Source organism: Sparus aurata, chromosome 9, assembly GCF_900880675.1.
Source record: "Sparus aurata chromosome 9, fSpaAur1.1, whole genome shotgun sequence".
NCBI classification, from domain to species: domain Eukaryota; kingdom Metazoa; phylum Chordata; class Actinopteri; order Spariformes; family Sparidae; genus Sparus; species Sparus aurata.
In genome coordinates this window covers 8,650,444-8,669,715 of record NC_044195.1, presented here as the reverse complement: position 1 = coordinate 8,669,715, position 19,272 = coordinate 8,650,444, and the positions used below count along the sequence as shown (strand labels likewise).

The 19,272-nt window shown below is 38.5% G+C and overlaps 1 protein-coding gene across 1 annotated transcript in view; it reads left to right on the top strand.

Moving 5' to 3' along the window:
- gdap2 (ganglioside induced differentiation associated protein 2) overlaps positions 1–19,272 on the top strand; it is a 42,556-nt gene that overhangs the window by 8,217 nt on the left and 15,067 nt on the right. The window contains exons 3-11 of the mRNA XM_030429018.1: positions 370–509; positions 2,349–2,502; positions 3,930–4,018; positions 5,416–5,492; positions 5,707–5,866; positions 9,063–9,213; positions 10,282–10,358; positions 11,501–11,577; positions 11,814–11,953. Of these exons, the coding sequence (XP_030284878.1) occupies positions 370–509; positions 2,349–2,502; positions 3,930–4,018; positions 5,416–5,492; positions 5,707–5,866; positions 9,063–9,213; positions 10,282–10,358; positions 11,501–11,577; positions 11,814–11,953 (1,065 nt within the window). The remainder of the gene's footprint in view (positions 1–369; positions 510–2,348; positions 2,503–3,929; positions 4,019–5,415; positions 5,493–5,706; positions 5,867–9,062; positions 9,214–10,281; positions 10,359–11,500; positions 11,578–11,813; positions 11,954–19,272) is intronic.

Sequence of the window (19,272 nt, the reverse complement as noted above, 5' to 3'; positions counted from 1 at the left end):
AGGGCTTCGCTATGGAGAAATGACTCTACTTTAAGCAATCAAATAAGCTTTTTACTTTGGCTAAATGGCTCAGTCTTCAAGGTTGTTTAGATAAAAATGTGTATAGATAGAGGTATAAAATTATTTACATTACTAGAGAAACATTGATTCAAACAAATCGAGAGTGTATACCAGTATCAGTATAACATGAGGTCAACCAGACAAAATGGTATAACAAAAACATACCAAACAAAATGAGATTCAGTCAAGGCCATTTTAGATTTTTACATCTAAAAGATAGTTGTAATTTGTAGCCGGATACCATGAATGACATATCATATCATTCACGTATGTGTTTTAGAAGACTAACTTTTTTTCTTTCCACAACAGCACTGGTGACGTGGCCCTGCTGAATTGCACCTCAATCGTGAACACCAGCAACGAGTCGCTTAATGACAAGAACCCAGTGTCTGACAGCATCCATCAGCTGGCGGGGCCCGAGCTGCGAGACGAGCTGCTCAAACTCAAAGGTCGGTTGAGGGAAAAACTGCAAAGATGAGCAGTAACTTCAACAAAAAGTTTAGATTGAGTTTCCCTCCTCAGTGATGTTGCAGGCCAATGTCTGGAGGCAGAAGACATAAATGTCAGTCGGAGAACAGAAGATATGAAACTGAATTCTCTGATTGTTTTACACAGACATAACCAGGCACATGATGATCAGCTGAAATTGAAATAAAGGCTCATTACATTGCTGATCTACAACAACTCCTCAGCTGCTTCTCACGAAGATATGCAATATGAAACCCTGAGATAAATCAGGAAAATACATTTCTCTAAAACGTTAATAATAATAATAATAATGATAATAATAATAATACATTTTATTTGATGGCGCCTTTCATGGCACTCAATACAATGTACATCAAGTACAATGATGTTTTACCAGTGAAACATCAGTAACACTTTGTAATGATTTATTAATTGGCTTTAAATATGCTTCAAAAAGTATTACAAAAAGAACAGTGTCTTTATGTAGGGTGTCTAGCCACCACAGGGTGCCAGAACAGCCTCAATCCTCTTGGCATAGATTGTCTCTGGACTGGGCACCCAGGTAACTCAGTTGGTACAGCGAGCTCCCCATGTACTGAGGCTGCCGCAGCAGCACAGGGTTTGAATCCTCTGTGGCCCTTTTATCACATGTCACGTCTTTTCTCTTTTCCAATTCCCTGTCAGTTTCGAGCTGTCCTTTCAAACAAAGCCATGAAAGGCCAAAATAATAATAATAAAATAGATTGCACAAGTTTGAACTAAAACTGTCCTTCCAAAATATATTCCATTATTTTGTGATTTTGATAATGGACAGAACACCCATTGTGAAGAGTCCAAAGTGATTGTACATCACTATTGTACATTTATCATTTCATACTAAACAAACTATTCAGTGACTCTGTTAAAGCCTGATAAGGACCCATTCATTTAAAACAGGTGTGTGCTGGCAGGGAAACTTGTAAAACATGCAGAGCAGGGGACCAGGATTGAAGAACGTTGCTCTAGATAATCCACGTAACAAACAGAAAAATTCTACATGTTTTGCAAAGAGATGTTTTGTATTGTATTGTTTTGATGTATTGTTTGTGAGCACCAAGGATGCAAAATTAATCACAAAATAATTGAGACCACAATAAAGCTGAGTGCAATATCCAAATTGCGAGAAGCTACAGTTATTTGATAAAGGTACATGTACAAAACAGCATTATAATGTAGTACTGTAGTGTGGAACAGATGTCCTGGCCTACAGAACTTGTTCTTCAAATGTAAGAAAACAAATGTCACATCATCATTATTTAAATAGTTATATATATAGTTTTTCAGTGAAAATTAAAATTATGAAGCAAAAGTGATCATTCCAACTAATCATTAATCATATGACGATGGCAAGATCTGTCACATTAATGTCAATCTGTTGGGTTTTTTTTCTACCACATCGTGCAGCCCTGGTGAGTACCAATGTCATGTCATTCACCAAGGTGTCATTAGGGTAGTGACATGCTGCAAGTTTTAAAGGAAAATATGTAAAAAGATTTGCACTCGAAGCTGAAAATATTTTTATGGCTAGATACCAGATATGCTCTTGTAATCTGAATAACTTAAACCTTTTAAGACTCCCATACATGAAAATTCAACTTTGAAAAGGAATAAACATTTTTTTTTTTTTACTTTTGCAGCAATTAAAGAAACTTTAATGTACAAATAGACCAGTCACCCACCTTTGCAGCCATTAGCCTTTCCTAATTTTCGAACTTAGTAAAACATTTTTTCCGCCTTCATACTAAATGGTAAATGACGTTGCTTTGCATTTTTGTGTGCAGGATGTCGGACAGGAGAAGCGAAGCTAACCAAAGGCTTCAACCTGGCAGCGAGGTTTATCATCCACACAGTGGGACCGAAATACAAAGCCAAGTACAGGACGGCGGCAGAGAGCTCGCTGTACAGCTGCTACAGGAACATCATGCAGCTGGCTGCGTAAGAACCATCAAAACGACAAGTCATTCAATAAGACATTAAGCCTGTCAGCCCCTCAATTGCTCTTAAACCAGGTTAATCTGGTGAAGCAATATGTTATATAGGTGAAATGTATTTCTCTTAGAGTAGAGCTGTCAAGACAGATGATGATGGATTTTTTCTTATATATTCTTCTTTCCTCTCGGATTTGAAATCTTTTTGGTTGCTAAATATTGGGCCTCATGATATACAAATTCGCTCTTAATTGTATTTTTATCCGCAATTTTCTCTTATTTTGTTAGAACCCATTGATTTCTCAGATTCACCCATGTTTTCTTATTTTTGCTTTTCTCTTTGTTAAGAGAAAATTGTCGTAGAGTGGTTGAGAGCACTCTTACTCTGTGCAAAATACTATTGTTCAATTGATCGTTATTAAGACTATAAAAACCCTGGGATGATTGCATATGTTCAGCAGCTGAATCATGACTTACCTACTGCTAATAGATGTTTTGGTAAACCAGGCCTTACACCAAGAGCACGTTTTTAGAGATTGCACGTATCTGTTTGATGAGACAGATGAATGGCTGCAGATTACCTCGAGCACTGCTCATGGATTTGTGCAGTAACCTGGAGCCTCAATTTAAGCGAAACACACGCTGGTCAAATTCCATACACCCGCACCTCCAAGTACTCTGCACATGCAGTGTTTTGGCCACAGGATCATTTCAGAGATAGATGGGAGACAGGTCAGGCATTTCACAGTGCTATTTGAGCCGTGTGCTTCAGAGAGTACTGAAAGTGATAATATCATTAATGCCCCAGTACATATTGTTCCTGCTGTTTTTGTTGTAGTGCAGAATATCAGTGGTGCTGTAGAGTCCACGCATATTCCTTTTCCTCAATCGAATTCCTACACCTCCTGAATGTTGTGGCCCATTGAGCAGGGGGAGCACACAACTAATTTTTGCTGCAGATAGTTCTGTGGGGTGCATCTTGTTCAAAGAGCTGATGGAGATCGGTGGCTGATTGGTAAATGATGTGTCATTCTAAAAACCACCATCCAGTTTACATTTTATTAAACCCAGATGTAAGATGTAACACAGGGGAAAGAGGTTATGCCTTCACTCCATGGCTCCATGATCACCCTGGCAAATCCCCAGACCAGATAGGAGTGCACTTACAACCACTGGCACGCACACAATTGGAGTGTGTGGAATTGGAAAATGGAATGTGTAATAAAAAATTCATAATCATGTAAAATGTTTGGTTTATTTAACACTTTATGAATTTAACATTATATTTTGTGTAAGGTAGACCATACATCAAGAATGATCTAACATATATGAAATATACAGATGTTTTAATGAAAAGAACTTCTGTCATTTGCTATGCAAACCATCTATAAATGTGGTGTACGGTGCATGAGATTGTTTTTCTTGTCGCCACAGAGAGCAGTCAATGGCGTCTGTTGGCTTCTGTGTGGTGAGCACAACCAAAAGAGGTTACCCACTGGAGGACGCTACACACATCGCTCTCAGTAAGACCTTTACAACATCACACACACAGCTTTTGATCATTGAGATACAGAGATACACAACTTACAATTCAGAGTGAAATCCCTTTATCCTGTCACATTTCATCCTTTTCTACATACGTACAGATAATTGTCCCGAATACTAAGTAACAGCACTAACTTTGGTCACGCAAAGACACACATTTGTCCATCCCGTGGATAAGCTTGCAGCCAGGATCATACAAAAACACACAAAACACCTAATCACTGGTTGACAATACGACATACAACTCGTGGCTGTATATAATATATATGCACCAAATTAGGTCAACAAATTATACAGGCGGACAGGCTAATTTATTTTAAACACACACTACAATTCTTAATGTCTGTTGGCATTCAGTTTAATGTTCATGTTCCATTAAGCTCAATCGATGTCCTGACAAGATAAAATAAAACAGCCAGATGCATCCAAATATATTACATCTCCAATGAGCTTAACCAGCAGTGGAGGTGATGCATCAGGAGTACTTGCATATTCACCAACTAGCCACAACATTAAAACCACTGAAGTGCATAATATTCATTGTTTTCTTTTCTGCTGCAACTGTTTCCGGTGTATTTGAAACATGAAACATGACATCAGTGATGTACAACGTGACGCTTCAGATAAAAAAATCACAGGCCTTGCCTGCAAAAAGTGGGAATTGGGTCAATTGGGGCTTTAAGGATCTGTTTCAGCAACAGCAGCACCAACCAAAAACTTCTCTTAAACCATTTTAACAAAAACTGAATATCATGTTTTAGATAGTTTACCAAATACAGACACACAAGTTAATACATATGGGTTTATTACTTTTCAATTTTCAAAAGTTTTTGTTCTGGTCATACAAACAAGATTAGACAAAAAATAAATAAACATACAATGGCACTTTTTATTATGATAATGTTGCATTATGTGAAAAAAATTCTTGTTTTTGGACTGAACAAGCCATTTGGAGAAATTGTTTACACAGGGTATTTCACCATTTATAATTGTAGTAAATCAATCAAAATTCCTAATTCCTTTAATTGTTAAAGAGGTCATATTATGCTTTTTGAGTTTTTGTCTTTCCCTTATTGTGTTATGTTGCATTTTTGTGCATGTCAAGACACAGTGGGAAAAGGGAGGCTGCAGTAATGCATCATATGAGAAACATAATGTGATTTTTTTGAAAGTGTAAGTGTAAACCTATTCTACTAGAACCCCCTATTAAAACAATAAACCTGAAAATTAGAATAATATGACCTCTTTAAGTCAGTGGCATATGTAAAGTTGTGTGTGTGTGTGTGTGTGTGTGTGTGTGTGTGTGTGTGTGTGTGTGTGTGTGTGTGTGTGTGTGTGTGTGTGTGTGTGTGTGTGTGTGTTCACATGTTTATAGGAACAGTGCGCAGGTTCCTGGAAAATCATGGAAATAGCTTGGAGGCCGTGGTGTTCACAGTGTCAGACACAGAGGAGGTTTGTATGACTTCAATCTGTGACAGTTCCATCTAGCTGTATTTAGCAACAGTCACAGTATGGGTGACTTAAAAGTGTAGTCAGAAGAAAGCCAACTTGAAATTCTGAATTTAACAGTTGATGATAAGCACCTAAATGTACCACATGTGTGTGTGTGTGTGTGTGTGTGTGTGTGTGTGTGTGTGTGTGTGTGTGTGTGTGTGTGTTCTTTTAGTCTGTATACAAGAAGTTACTGCCTCTGTACTACCCTCGCTCTGAGGAAGAGGAGAAGGCTTGCCTGCCTCTCATCCCAGCTGACATCGGCAACTCTGAGGGTGAACCTGTCGTCCCAGAGAGACAGATCCGCATCGCCGAGAAACCCGGCACCCTGGAAGGTAGACAGTTTAAACAAGTCTTTTGTGATGTGACGAAATGTTTCCCGGCATAAGAAAGACAAATAATGTGGTCCACTTTTATGTCAGCAATCTGTTAAACAGTGTAGACTTTTTTTCTTTTTTCAGTCAGTTATTTAATTATTGAGTCTTGTGTCTTCTCATCTTGTACCAATAAAGAATAGTCCAAGATCAACTGATGTACTTTTATGGCCGTAAGAGTCAGCTAAATAAACACTCAGTCATGATTTATTGAATCAATTTTTGAATCATTTTTGATTCATTTCCATGTCTCTCCTCACTCATCACATACTGAAGAAAGGGAGGCATTTGTTGTTTTTTCCCTCCAGTTTAATTTTGATCTCAGACAGATGAGGGCTTTCATGTTATTTTGCAGTGTCAACTGCACATAGAAGAGAGAGTGCTCATTTTAATAGATACAAAAATTGATGTGTGACCATCTTAAATTGTTTTTGCTTTTAATATATAAAAAAGATTTGAAACAAAATAAAACTAGAGTGTTGACCAGCTGTTCACTTACACAAGTAGTGAGTCAATCAAACATTTGGCTACCATTTAAACTGCCCAACATACAGCCTGTCAACTGACCAGTAAATCAGTCAACAGGACATTCGGGCAACCACAATCACCTCTCCACTGTCAAAGTCAACCAGTCAACCACTCAGTAAACCAAAACATCAAATACAGCCCAAAGATGAAGGTCTGAACAATTTAGTTCTGATGAGGACAGTGTGTTCGTGCTTGGTCAGTCAGTGAGCCAGTCAAAGAGTAGAAGAGCTGTGTAGAATGTTTTTCTTCTGTGTTCTGAACTCAGAGGTTATTTAAGGACATCTTGTTTGTATTTAACTTCAAATTAAATTCCAGTCTCTTTGTTTTAAAGACATTTTTTATGACTGGACACCAGTAATTACCTCAGCTGGAGGCATTATGTTTTCATCCATTCATCCAACTGTCCATACTTTTGAATGTGATATCAAAAACACATTAAGGGAATTAAACTGAATAATAAGTGCGTATGAAGTTCTGCTGACTTACAAAGGATTTATCAGAATATAAGGACAAGAAGTCCATTTCAGTCTTATTTAGGGTGATTTCAGACATGCTAAATCGATATATAATAATTCTAAAAGTGGGACATCAGGTAAGATGCTGCCTTCTTATTTCAGATTCAAAACACAAACTGCTTTTGGTCCAGCGTTGTTCTTCTTAGCCCTTTGTCATGTGCTCGTTTGCGGCATTCCCTGTCGTAATATTGAATTTTTACTTGCTGCCTTACCACATGCACACATTTGGTTTGTGCCTTGTTCGAAGGCATACATGTAACACCACTGTCCTACTGTGGCAAGTTCACATGCATTATTCAAATATAAGTGATCACAGGGTCAAATGTTCGACTGATTTTATGAATAGTTTCATCAGCTTGAGATTATTACACAGCAGTCAGCCAAAAATCTAGCTAAGGAGACAATAACAACGATGTAATAGTTTGTAATTAGCGGGGCATTGAGTAATCTATATGAATTAAAACATTTGGTTTGTGTTTTTAATGATTTCATGAACTTACTTGTGCTGAGCAAATTGGAGAAAAATAATACATTGTGCAAGCAGAAGTTCATCTAATAGGTTAGGCTGTAAAAATGTGGCTAAGCCAGCATTCATTTCCAGCAGGCACCTGGATGCATCTTATTACAGCACTGGCAGCTGCCAGGAACTTTTAGGGTAGACTGTTTTGTTGGATACTGAATGCATATTTGTAAGTTCAAAGAGAGTGCTAATACTGAACTTCATCTGTGACTGGCCTGCAGTCACAGTTATCATCTCAGAACAATAGTAGCCCACCTCGATTTCTCCTGAACCCCCAGATTATCACTCGATCCCTGTCTGCCACAATTATGGGAATGATTTCCTGACCTTTTTTTCCTTAATAAGAAGGTGTACAGTTGAGATCTGACTGAAAAGTAGGGGAGAAATAGGCAGCTTTGAATGTTACAGTGTCACAATAAGTATATCAAACCCCTTCAAATAAGGTCAATCCAGTAGTGTTCCAGAAACTGGTAGAATCTATATCAAGGCCCATTAAAGCCGTCCTGGAGTCTCAGTTTGGCCCCAAAAAACATCATATTTTTATGTTTTATGATTTTTACATTTAGTCGTCCTCCATGTATATGTAGACTGAGGAGTTTTGCCATTGTAATGGAGCAATTGAGAGAATGCTGATACTTATACCACAGTTTGTACAGTGGTTGGCTCTGTTGCAAAAACAATAAGACAAGCAAGGATGAGTATAATAAGACATTTTGGCTTAAACAGTTTAAATTCTCGTTAAGGCTTTCAACCGTAACAAAACTGTATTTTGTATGACCTCTTAATTTAGCAGCCTAAGCTTTTGCTGCACTTCGTCTAAATGTCAGTTTTTGGTGAAGAGGATTGTGAAAGTAAGACCAGCCCATGTGTTAGGAAGTGTTTGTGGTTTCAGCTTTGAGCCTGTTGCCTCCATTGATCTCCATTCTGATGGTCTGCTGGCGTGATGCTTCAAAGAAGCGAGATGTGGCCTCAGGATGTTGATCCAAAGCAAGCAGGCAGCCTGCGAGTGAAACCCAATAACAACAGGCTGCTGTATATACAAACTGACAGACACACATGTCCATTTGGATGTCAATAAAATGTGGGGACATGCATATGAGCGTACATGTGGTTGTAGAAAAGCAAGCAGAGAAACAGACTTGAAGCTGAGCCGGAATTCTATTCTCCGAGTTCATGACCTCACCGACGGCTTTTTCACAAACACACACACAAATAATGTAATGCTTCAGATAGATGAGGATCAGTGAAATACAAAAACAAAGACAGGCAAACAAGTACACCATGCAAATGTGTGTGTGTGTGTGTGTATATACAGTCGATCTTTTGGGGGAAAAATTATTATATTAACAATCACAATGAAGCTAGACCCAGGATAATTTATTGCTTGGATCCTGTAAGAAGTATACTTAGAGTCTCATATGTGTGTGTTTCATCTGGGACAAACACTAATGTGTGCAAAATTTGACTTATGTGAATCCAACTTTATCAGAACTCTTGTGTATGCCCCCACAACCATTATGAATCCATTGTAGCTAGTGAAGTAAATTACAAATAAATGACTGACTATCATCAGTTTGTTTGATTGTGATTGCAGACGACTCTGAAGAGGAGAGTCTGGAGTTGGATCTGGGTCAGGTGGGGAACCACGCTTTTGCCCGCATGGAGGGTGATGTGGACAAACAGCGGAAACAGATCCTGCAGGGGCAGATGTCAGAGGCGGCCATGCAGAAACAACACCAGAGGAAGTAAGGGTTCAACTGGAACATGCTGTGACAACACAAACGTTCGTACGACAAAATTAAATGCTCCAAGTCTCAATTGTGTTCAACGGACACTAGCATTATCGATGTTAGCATTGACACTTCCGGCTTTATTCAGTTGCTGATAGAGGGGACAGACGGGGAACATGGAGTCTCTAGTTTAACACCTGATCGTGCAGACGAGTCTGCTTTGTAAGAAATTTTGGCTGACACTTAAATTTCTAAAGGTTATAGTTTATCATGAGATCATAAATTGAAATATTTTCATAGCCATTGACCAACAGAATTATTTTATTGCATGAACTGTGCATTTCTAAGAGTCATAGCCAGTGTTGGGGCTCGTTACTCAAAAAAGTAATATACTACACATTACACATTACTCTCAAAAATAGTAATGACTTACATTAAATGATTACTTCCTGAAGAAAGTAATTAGTTACATTACTAGTTACATTACTCTTTACATTCATGTTGCTCCACGGTTCCTTGGCAACAAGCTTTGTGTGTGCGTGCTGTCTTTGTAGGTGCTTCCGGGTGCTTCGTTAAGTTTGAGGTAGTGTTAGCAGCGATGGAGAGAAGTTTCCAACACGGGCAAAGTGTGCACCTTACAGTCAAGTTATTTTCCTTACGTTCAACAAATTTAAAGTAATGTTTTTATCTCCAACCGTCAAAAGTGGCTTTACGCAGCACGGGGTGTTCAGGCAAGTTGCAGCAGCATGTTCTGCTCGTGTTGTTGACGCTGCCATTGTTATCCCATCTCCCCTTGCGGGTGGCGACTAACCAATCGGGGATGGTGAAAGATACCTCGTGCCAAACCCCAACCAATCACTGTTCCATTATTCACAAACCCACTGGTAATCTACCTGCATTTAAAGTGTTACCAGATGAACCACGGTTTACTTTATTTTTACATAACTGACATTTTTAGGGAGGCAGCAGTCCAATCTGTATTATTAAAGTATTTCTGATTTCTGATTCTGATATGCTGTGTATCACCTTTTAACCATGAACCATAAATTGAAAGCCATTTCTGTGTGTGATTCTCGTCTTCAGTTACAATCGCTGGCTGTGTCGGGCGAGAGCAGAGGATCTGTCAGACATCGCTGCACTGAAGGCCTTATACCAAACTGGTGTGTGTGCGTGCGTGTACAGAGAATACTGGTGGGGTCAGACCCCAGTCACAGCTGTTATGAGGTGCAGTTGAATATCTTAACCAGTAGGAGGCAGTGTTTTTATACAATTTAGCCCCATGGTTGGTTCTAGGGGTCACATAACAATTTTCCCTTGACCTTAGATTTGAAACGGTAATTTGATGCAAAACAGTTTATAACCTGTTGTCTCAAACCAGGGAGCCTACTGAGCCCATTTTGTCCTGATTTAAATCCTAACAATTTTTGATTGAAATGAAACAAATCATTTTATAAAGGCCTCAGTTTTTATGTATCATTTTATTTATGTGAAAGAATTAAACCAGACAATGTTTGGCAACTTAGTTCGATGAATAAAGTACTTGATTAACTGATCATCAAAGTTGTTATTTTGATGATTGACTAATCAATTAATCAACTACTCATTAAAGATCAACATTAAATATATGGTGTGTTTCACATGCAGGTAACTTCAGATAAATAACTTTGCAGTTTTGATAAAACAGGGACATGGCCTCCATTAACCTCTATTTCAATTTGTCGCTGTAGTATTCATCATTTAATCTGTTGTAATCTAATTTCTTAAACAAATTGTCAATTCTTCATTTAGTCAGTAAAACATCACAACTCCTTAGAACCCAAGGTAACATGTTAAAATTCCTTTTTTTTTGTCCAACCAGCTGCCTCAAACCAAAAGATGGTCAATTTACAATGACAAATCCTTACATTTTAGAAGCTGTAACCAGTGAATATTTGGCATTCTTCCTTTTTTTGAATGATCTATTTGACAAACTGCACTAAAACGATGCTCAAATGCTGAAACGTTATTTCGAACAAACTTTTGATCTATGAAAAAACAGAAGATTGTTACCACCAGCAGTGTTAACTGTGATCAAGGCTGAACAGGAAAAGAAACATCACCGAAACAAAGTCACTCTGCAAAAACATGAAATCCAAAAGAGATGTCGTACTAACATACATTTTGTTCAGCTAAGAGATGATCTTTGGATATTTAACTGCTGAGACACTGCAACAGTCGTATTTCTTCATCCTGTGTTTCTACCTGTTATAAGTCTGAGCCTGTGTGTGATTGATCTTTAGTATTGTGTGTCCCCCCCCCCCAGGTGTGGATATGTGTGGCAGGACAGTGATGATTCTGGTTGGCCGAAACATCCCAGTCACCCTTATCGACATTGAAAAGGTAACAAAATGCAGTAGTTATTTCAAAATAAAATCCTTTTAACGAAATCAAAGTCAGACTTTACTTGATCCATGAGTCTGTTTACATGTCAACGTATTTTGTGTGTGTGCACTTGCAGAATGTTTACCACCCCCTGAAATTCCAAAGCTTGAAACAAATTAAAATATAACTTAACTTGTGTGAAAAATTGTGGGAGAATGTGCGCACACTGATTGTGTCTGTGTTTGCATGTGCAGGCCCTGCTGTACTTCATCCATGTGATGGATCACATCACAGTGAAGGAATATGTAATGGTTTACTTCCACACGCTGACCGGAGAGCACAACCACCTGGACTCTGACTTTCTCAAGAACCTCTACGATATCGTTGATGCCAAGTCAGTCTGACATTTTACATTCCTTGTAAATCTGAGCCAAAAACTGCACTATTAGTAATGACTTCCTGTGTGAGGGATACATAAAAGGGTAAAAAATCAAATGAATATAATCTGAACTGTGCACCAAATACATGGTGGGATTTTTTTTTTTTCTTTTTGGAAAATCTAATGAAGTCCGACGTATTTAAATCTCCCTGGTCATAATGTCTGGTGAAAATAATCCCTCATAAACACAATTTGCAATTGCATTAAAGCAAGGGCGTCACTTTTGTTGAAATGGTAGGGACATACTGAACGCCGAAGACTAAACTGCATACTGCATACTTAAAGATAGTTCATAGTTCATGAGTCAAGTTTAACCAATAAGGTGCAAATATCTTTATGTGAGAAAATGAGTTAAACTGGAGCAGGCATTATCTACTCTAGTTTTTTAAAATACATATTAATTATAAAACAAAAACAAATCCTGGAGTTTCTTTTTATTTGTTCTTTTAAGATTACATACAATCAATTGAGATTTTTTATACAATTAAACTTGAGTACTATACTTGTGGATCTCCTCCACTAGGGCCTAACACAGAATCATCAATCATGAAGTAGCTGCCAACACTTTTTTTTTTTTTTTTTAAAGCTGCAAACCAACGAATTTCTGGAATGACTGCAGACATTTTAATACTTCTGTAGCATGCAGCACTTTAAGTCACCACCTTAAAGGACTACCATAAAACCCAACAAATAAGACACAATGATCTTATGTTGTTTGCAAACCATATGACTAGTCTTGCTAGCTACCTACTCAGCCCATCTAATTTATGTCACGCTTATCACGTCTTTAATCTTATGAAGAATCACAGTTCTTCTGCACATGTTGTTTGTTGTTGCTTAACTGCAGTTTATAGTTTAATATTTTAACTTGACAATACACAGGACTAGTTTAGGTCCTGTGTATCTTCATAACTGTGGTTGCTGATGGAGTGCAAAGTGTTCTTACTTGTTAGTTAACATTTCGTGGTGCAGGGTTTTCCTCAATTATTTTTAACTGTGCTTTTAAAGAGGGGTGGGAACGTGTCCCTACTGCAGATTACATTTACGGATTAAACATGGGATGAGGGATTCTGGAGTAAGATGTTTGATTGTTGAGTCTCACTCTCAAATACCAACAATGTAAATAATTCACAGTCTCTGTGAATTATTTACAGGCTCAGTAAACACAGATAATACTTGTCCTGAATTTCTCACATTTGTCTGGGACGTGGAAATCGCCCAGGACACGCCGACTGTTACAAATTTAACTGCATATAAACCCTGGCCAGGATATCTTGCATTTCATGGATGTGCAACATTTTGTACAAATAATTTTAGATTTTCCAGTTGTTGGATTTGGTCATTTAACACACATGAGGTGCTTTGATCCAAAATTAGTTTTCTTTGAAGTCTAGTAGAAGCCTAATTAGATCAGACATTAGATCCTCAAAGGTTCCCATCTTTCACTTCTCAGTTTTGTCCCATCCTCCTGCACAAAATGATTGAATAATAGAACTCTGGAGCTGTTATTGCTTCAACCTCCCACCCACCCTAGTGTATGACTTAAATGTACTGTGTTGAATGTTCTGGTTTGCAGGCATTTGGCTAACTCTACTGGCCAACCACGTCTTTGCTTAGTAATAGCCAGAACTGCGTGTCAAAAGTTTTCTTTTAAGTAATGATACACAAAGTCTTTGAAAAATCTTCCAGACGGAACAAAGGTCTGGCATGTTTGTTGTTTCTCAGTTTATAGTAATAAGACAATAAGTCTAGCCAGGTGGAATATCTTTATAAATTTAAGATTGCAAGATGAGATGATCTCTTCCCTCATCACTGACTAAGCTATGGCTGGGTATGATAATGTTTGCACAGTGCAACATCTTCTTTGAGGTTTAGCTGCAATTTGACCTTCATTGGACTTTTGTTTGGCTTTCACTCGGTTCTTTTCTCACCATACTGACATCTGCAGCTGCATCGCAAATTCAGATACATCGCTCATGCCTCAGTATGACAACACCAAGGTTACAGTGTTTAGACTTTTGGAAAAGCAGAACAAACTTTGAAACGTTTTTGTTACGCTGTGGTTTTTGGAATTCTGGCGACCATATTTGGAACAGGAAACCAAAACTTGGAGTGGGTTGTGAGGGTGATGTATTTGCTGTGACTCAGTCACAAACAGAACCTCATTCTGAACTAGTTGGTTAGGCCTTTCATATGAACCACTTACCAACTGAATAATGAGCTTTTTGCTTTACTTTTTACATTTTTCTACATAAGATCGATATAATAATTATGCTAATTTGTCACAGAGACAGATGCTGTCCAGAAGTAAGACCTGCATCCAAATCAGAAATTTTATGGAGACACTTATTTTATTTTTCAATATTCTGAATGTAAAATCGCAGCATTATCACATCAGGAACGCTGCATGTGGTCCAACCAGCCTAACACTACACCTCGCTTTGGTGAGAGTTATACTTGATAAATATTTTCATTAAGCCAGTGCCACATCCAGCAAATGGAAATTAGATTTTTTACAGATCACCACGGCCATCAGATTAAGTCCACAGTGCAGTATTATCTACTGGGAAGTGATACAGAACTCTGAACCCTCACAGACTCTGTGATTGGGTGTGTGTGCAGCCAAGAATGGTTTAGACCTACTGTTAATTTTAGTCGAGCATTAAAACTTTCAAACATGCATGATATAACTGGGTGAATTGCAGAAAAGTGCAAACTGATGCTTAAGATATCTTGTTTGATTTAACTGTGTAGCCATTGAAGACATGGCACTTTTGGTTTTAGAGGAAGTCTGACTGGTCAAGAAACAATCAGTCAGAGTGTCAAATCACCAGGTTAGAAGGAGCAAACAAAAAGTGAGTTATTACCCGACAGTCTGTTGAAAACATCCATCACACCTCACAGACCAACTTTCTAGCTCATCTTTACATAATGCTCAGATAGACTTGTTTAAAAATAAAGGCAGCAACTCCCATGAACATGTGCTACTTTACTTTGTCATCAAATTAGTGTCTGTTTGATACTTTGTATCTTTAATAAAGTATTTGAAGTGAGTTATGTTGATTGTATAGCACTCCTCAACATCAAAACAAAGGCATTAAAACACAAAACAGAAATTAGTGCTGGAAAATCCTGTCATATCTTTGAAAAAATAAAGTTTTTCGTTTTCTAACTTGAATGAAAACTTGGAGAGCAACGTCAGGGCTCAATCGGTTATTAATAAAACTTCTGTAAAACTTTTTTCTTCTAGTATCTTTCTAGTTTTAAGTAACCACAACCAAATGAGCTTCCTGTGTCAGTGGGAAACTCCATGCAGTCATTATGCATCTTTCAACCCTCGTGTTCCTCTGTTCATTACTTTCTGGAACTGGTTATTTCTTGTCAGTTTCACCACACCTTTTTGTCTGGAAAATTCAGTCAAACCCTTATGTCTTGTACAAGACAAAAGTAGAAGCATACTCCCGATGTTTGAACTTCATTTTGCATGACATATTTCTTACCCGAAGGCTGTCGAAGTCATGTGCTGGTTATGTGATATATTTCAGTCACACAGTAGACAAACGGGTAGAGTGCCAGACAAAATGCCACATTCATACGCTCAGTAGGAATGAATACCCCTTCATTCAGCCTCCCCTTTCATTGAAACAGGAAAACCCAGTTCAGTCATAAACAATGACCATGACTGCTTTAGCACACTTTGCTGAGTCATCACAGCATTGATGCTCAGGTTGTAATGCTAATCGCCTTAAAATGCAAGGTTGTTTGAAGCTCCACAAGCTCTCTGCAAACTTCAGCCTTGACTCATGAAACCTTACAAGGAGTATCTTGAATGTGGATTGGCCCGACAGCATTTATAAACTGTGTGAAAGCCACCAGCTAGCTGATTTTAATGAAAAGTGTTATTTGTATTTTGATTTGCATATTGCACCTTGGCTGCCTATATAATGCACCTTACAACCTTGTGTGGGCCGGGCACTCCCAGTGTAAACCAAAAGCTCTCCCCTGGTATTTGTTTGCTTGTACCACTCAACCGTAATTTCTCTGTAAAATTTTTTGCCATCACATTTCACATACATACAACTTTCATCTGAAAATGTTAGTAAAGGCTTACAGTTTTCTACTTGTGCTCCAACTCTTGTGTCAGGCTGTGTGACTAATTCTAAGGAAATCTTCAGTCTCAGTTTCCCTTCTTAAGCAGTTGTTGCTCTTTTGGCTTGGCGAGACAGTGTTGATCTACGCAGGCAATGGAACCAATAACCATGGCCTGGCATGTCCAGAATGTTCAACCCAACAAGCTATTGATTTGCTGCAGATGCATTTTGGCTCCAGACAACCTAACCAGCAGACTAAAGCCAAACAAGGACTCAAACGTTTTTTAAACTGTCTGGCTAAGTGGGTAGATGTTGATTTCTTTCTACAGGAGACAGATGAGCTTTTGAGGTTGATCATTATTTTTGTCCCTTTAGGGTCCAGCGCTGGACCAGATCAGAGTCCCCACATCATGTTTTAGTACTCCTGATTCCCCACTGAGTTAGTTTGTCAACTAAAATATCAAGTTTCCCCCCTTGGCCAACTGTTTTGTTTTATATGAACAGATGTAGCTTACCACAGCCAGACCACCACTACGTGTGTGTGGCATGACAATGCAAACTGTTGCAAATGTGGCCGGTTATTGTCCATTTACTGACATGAAATGAGCAGGCAAGTCTCCAATACCAGTACTGAGTAGATTATAGATGAGCTATCTATAAAAGTAGTGAGTCACGAACATTTGAAAATCAATGCTGACGTTTGTTGAGTGATCAGTTAATAATTACAGTTTAGGTTACTTCAGGTTTGTTGGCATCGCACATCAACCCTGAGGCTCTGGGTATTTTTGAGATGCCATGGTTTCACTGTCAAATGGAAATAAGAGACAGTCACTTGTGGCCCCATTTTTAAAACAAGGAAGCTGGGAGTGTGCTCCCAGTTATTGGGGAATCACCAGTTGAACTGGCTTAGACTAGTTTGTTGACCTCAGGATTGCATCTCTGCTTTTTGCCAAAGACGTGGTTTTCTTGTTCCATTGGACCATGACCTCCAGCACACTCTGGGGAGGTTTGCAGCCGAGGGTGAAGTGGTTGGGATGAGGGTCAGCACCTCCAGTTCTGAGGTCACGGTACTTTTCCAGTTAATGGTGGAATGCTCCCTGCTGGTTGGGACTGATATGCTCTCCCAAAGGGAATGAGTTCAAGTGTCTTGCCTTTTCATGTGGGATAGTAAAATGTGTAAGACCTGTGCACCTTTTGGTTTGGCTACACGGATCCAGAATTTCATGGTAAGAAGAACTTTTTCTGAAGGTGAAGCTCTTTAAATCTTCCACTTTATTCCAATACTCAACTCTGGTCATTAGCTCAGCATATGAGATCATAGGGACAAGAAACTAAAATGAGTTTCCTTTGCCTGCTGTTTGGCCTGGTGGCAGAAGTGTAGTTAAGGTGGCTCTCACATCTGATCAGTTTTGATCAGTGCAGCACAGTACAATACACTCTCCACTAATCCATTGCCCAATATAGAATATCCCAGAGATATTTGAAGAGCACTCAGACAGGCATTGACAAATATAATAATTGGAATTCACTATTTGAAGTGCATGGTTGGTGGACGGCCTGTGTACAGTCTTGACAATTTGATCAGTATTGCAGTTAGAGGGGCCAGGAGGCCTGCTCATAATATATCGTCAAGAACCAAGATGTTGGATGAGTGTTGGCAATTGTGATGTCATGTTTGCATTGGATAAAATCTGAGTAACTGCAAAACCTCAGATGATTAAGAAATATTCTAGGGAACATTAATTTCTTTACCAATTTTAATGACAATCCATCCAGTTGGTGTTGAAATATTTAACTTTTGATGAACCCTACAAACAGACATTACCTTCCAGAAGTCCACTGCCAGTGTGGTTAGAAATACCCATTCCAGCTAACAAAGTCATTAATCATCAATGGATTGAATAATAGCATCCATCCATTCCTCGATCCACTTGCTGATGTAATCCTCAAGCGCAGAGTTTGTCTATTCAATAACTGAACATATTCAGAATGGATGGTTTGACCAAATGCTATAATAAGTTATCTTTGTATGGAAAATATTTTTCTTCCTGTGTCATGTGGAGTAATTAAGATTCAGTCACCTGATCAAGGCCACTTGAACTTCAAATTGAATTTGGGTTTAAACCCTGTTTCTCATAGTTTGGGAGCCAGGGTACAGTTTTGTGGCATACATTTGTCAGTAAGTAAGGAACCTACTGAAAAATCTGTGCCCCAAAACTGTATGTTTAAATTTCTCCATAATCTCCATTTTGCTCCTCTATAACTAAATCCTGTGACACAACAGTAATTCAAGGTGTATCTAGTTCATAGAGATTTAAAATCACATCACAAATGTATCATTTAAAAGATGGCTTAATGATTCTGTGAAACAGCTGGAAACACACCACTTTTACCCAGGATCTCTGTTCACATTGCTGGTGCACAAGTTTGCCGTTCTGCTTTTTTTTCCCCATGTGAACAATTCAGCATCACAAACGCCCTGGATAAACAGGGAACAGTAGAAAGCTGCAGATCAGAATACATCCAGAGGAGGTTAATCTTGTTCTGGTCTTAATCAGTAATATTCTGAATTGGACACATCTGTATTTTTTTTCTTGAGCTGATAACGAAGTTGCTAAGGAGTGAGTAATCTCACTTTTTTTCTGATCTCTGATGAGTTGCACATGCTCAGTATTGATCAGGCAGGTGACAGGTTCAGACCACATGGACGCCACAAACAATGGTTACTTTGTTTATATCTTTAACTTCAGTCTCTCTTCCAGACTCAGCACAGACTGAATGATGTTTAAGCTGCTTGACATTGATGGATGGAAAGATAATTACCAAGCCAGCAGCCTTAACTTGGATACACCTTATAGTATTGTGCCCTGTAAAAGGGGAGAAAATGAGTGCACTCACCCTGGTGTTGTGTTTGCATCACAGCCAAAAAGGGGAAATTAACTGTGACTACTGCAGGGTCAACTGTAACATACTCAGAGCTATGAGGCAAAAAATACTGTAATAAATTAACAACATTTTGACATTACAGGGTTCAATACCCTACAAGAGTGAATATTTTTTCCTTCTCAGCTTGACCATCATGGTCAGCACCTCTCTAGAGTTGGTGTGTTCCTTCACTATCGCTTCTGACGACTAGTTTTCAGCAAGTTTGTTACCTCTACCATGGAGGTTGTGTTTTTTACC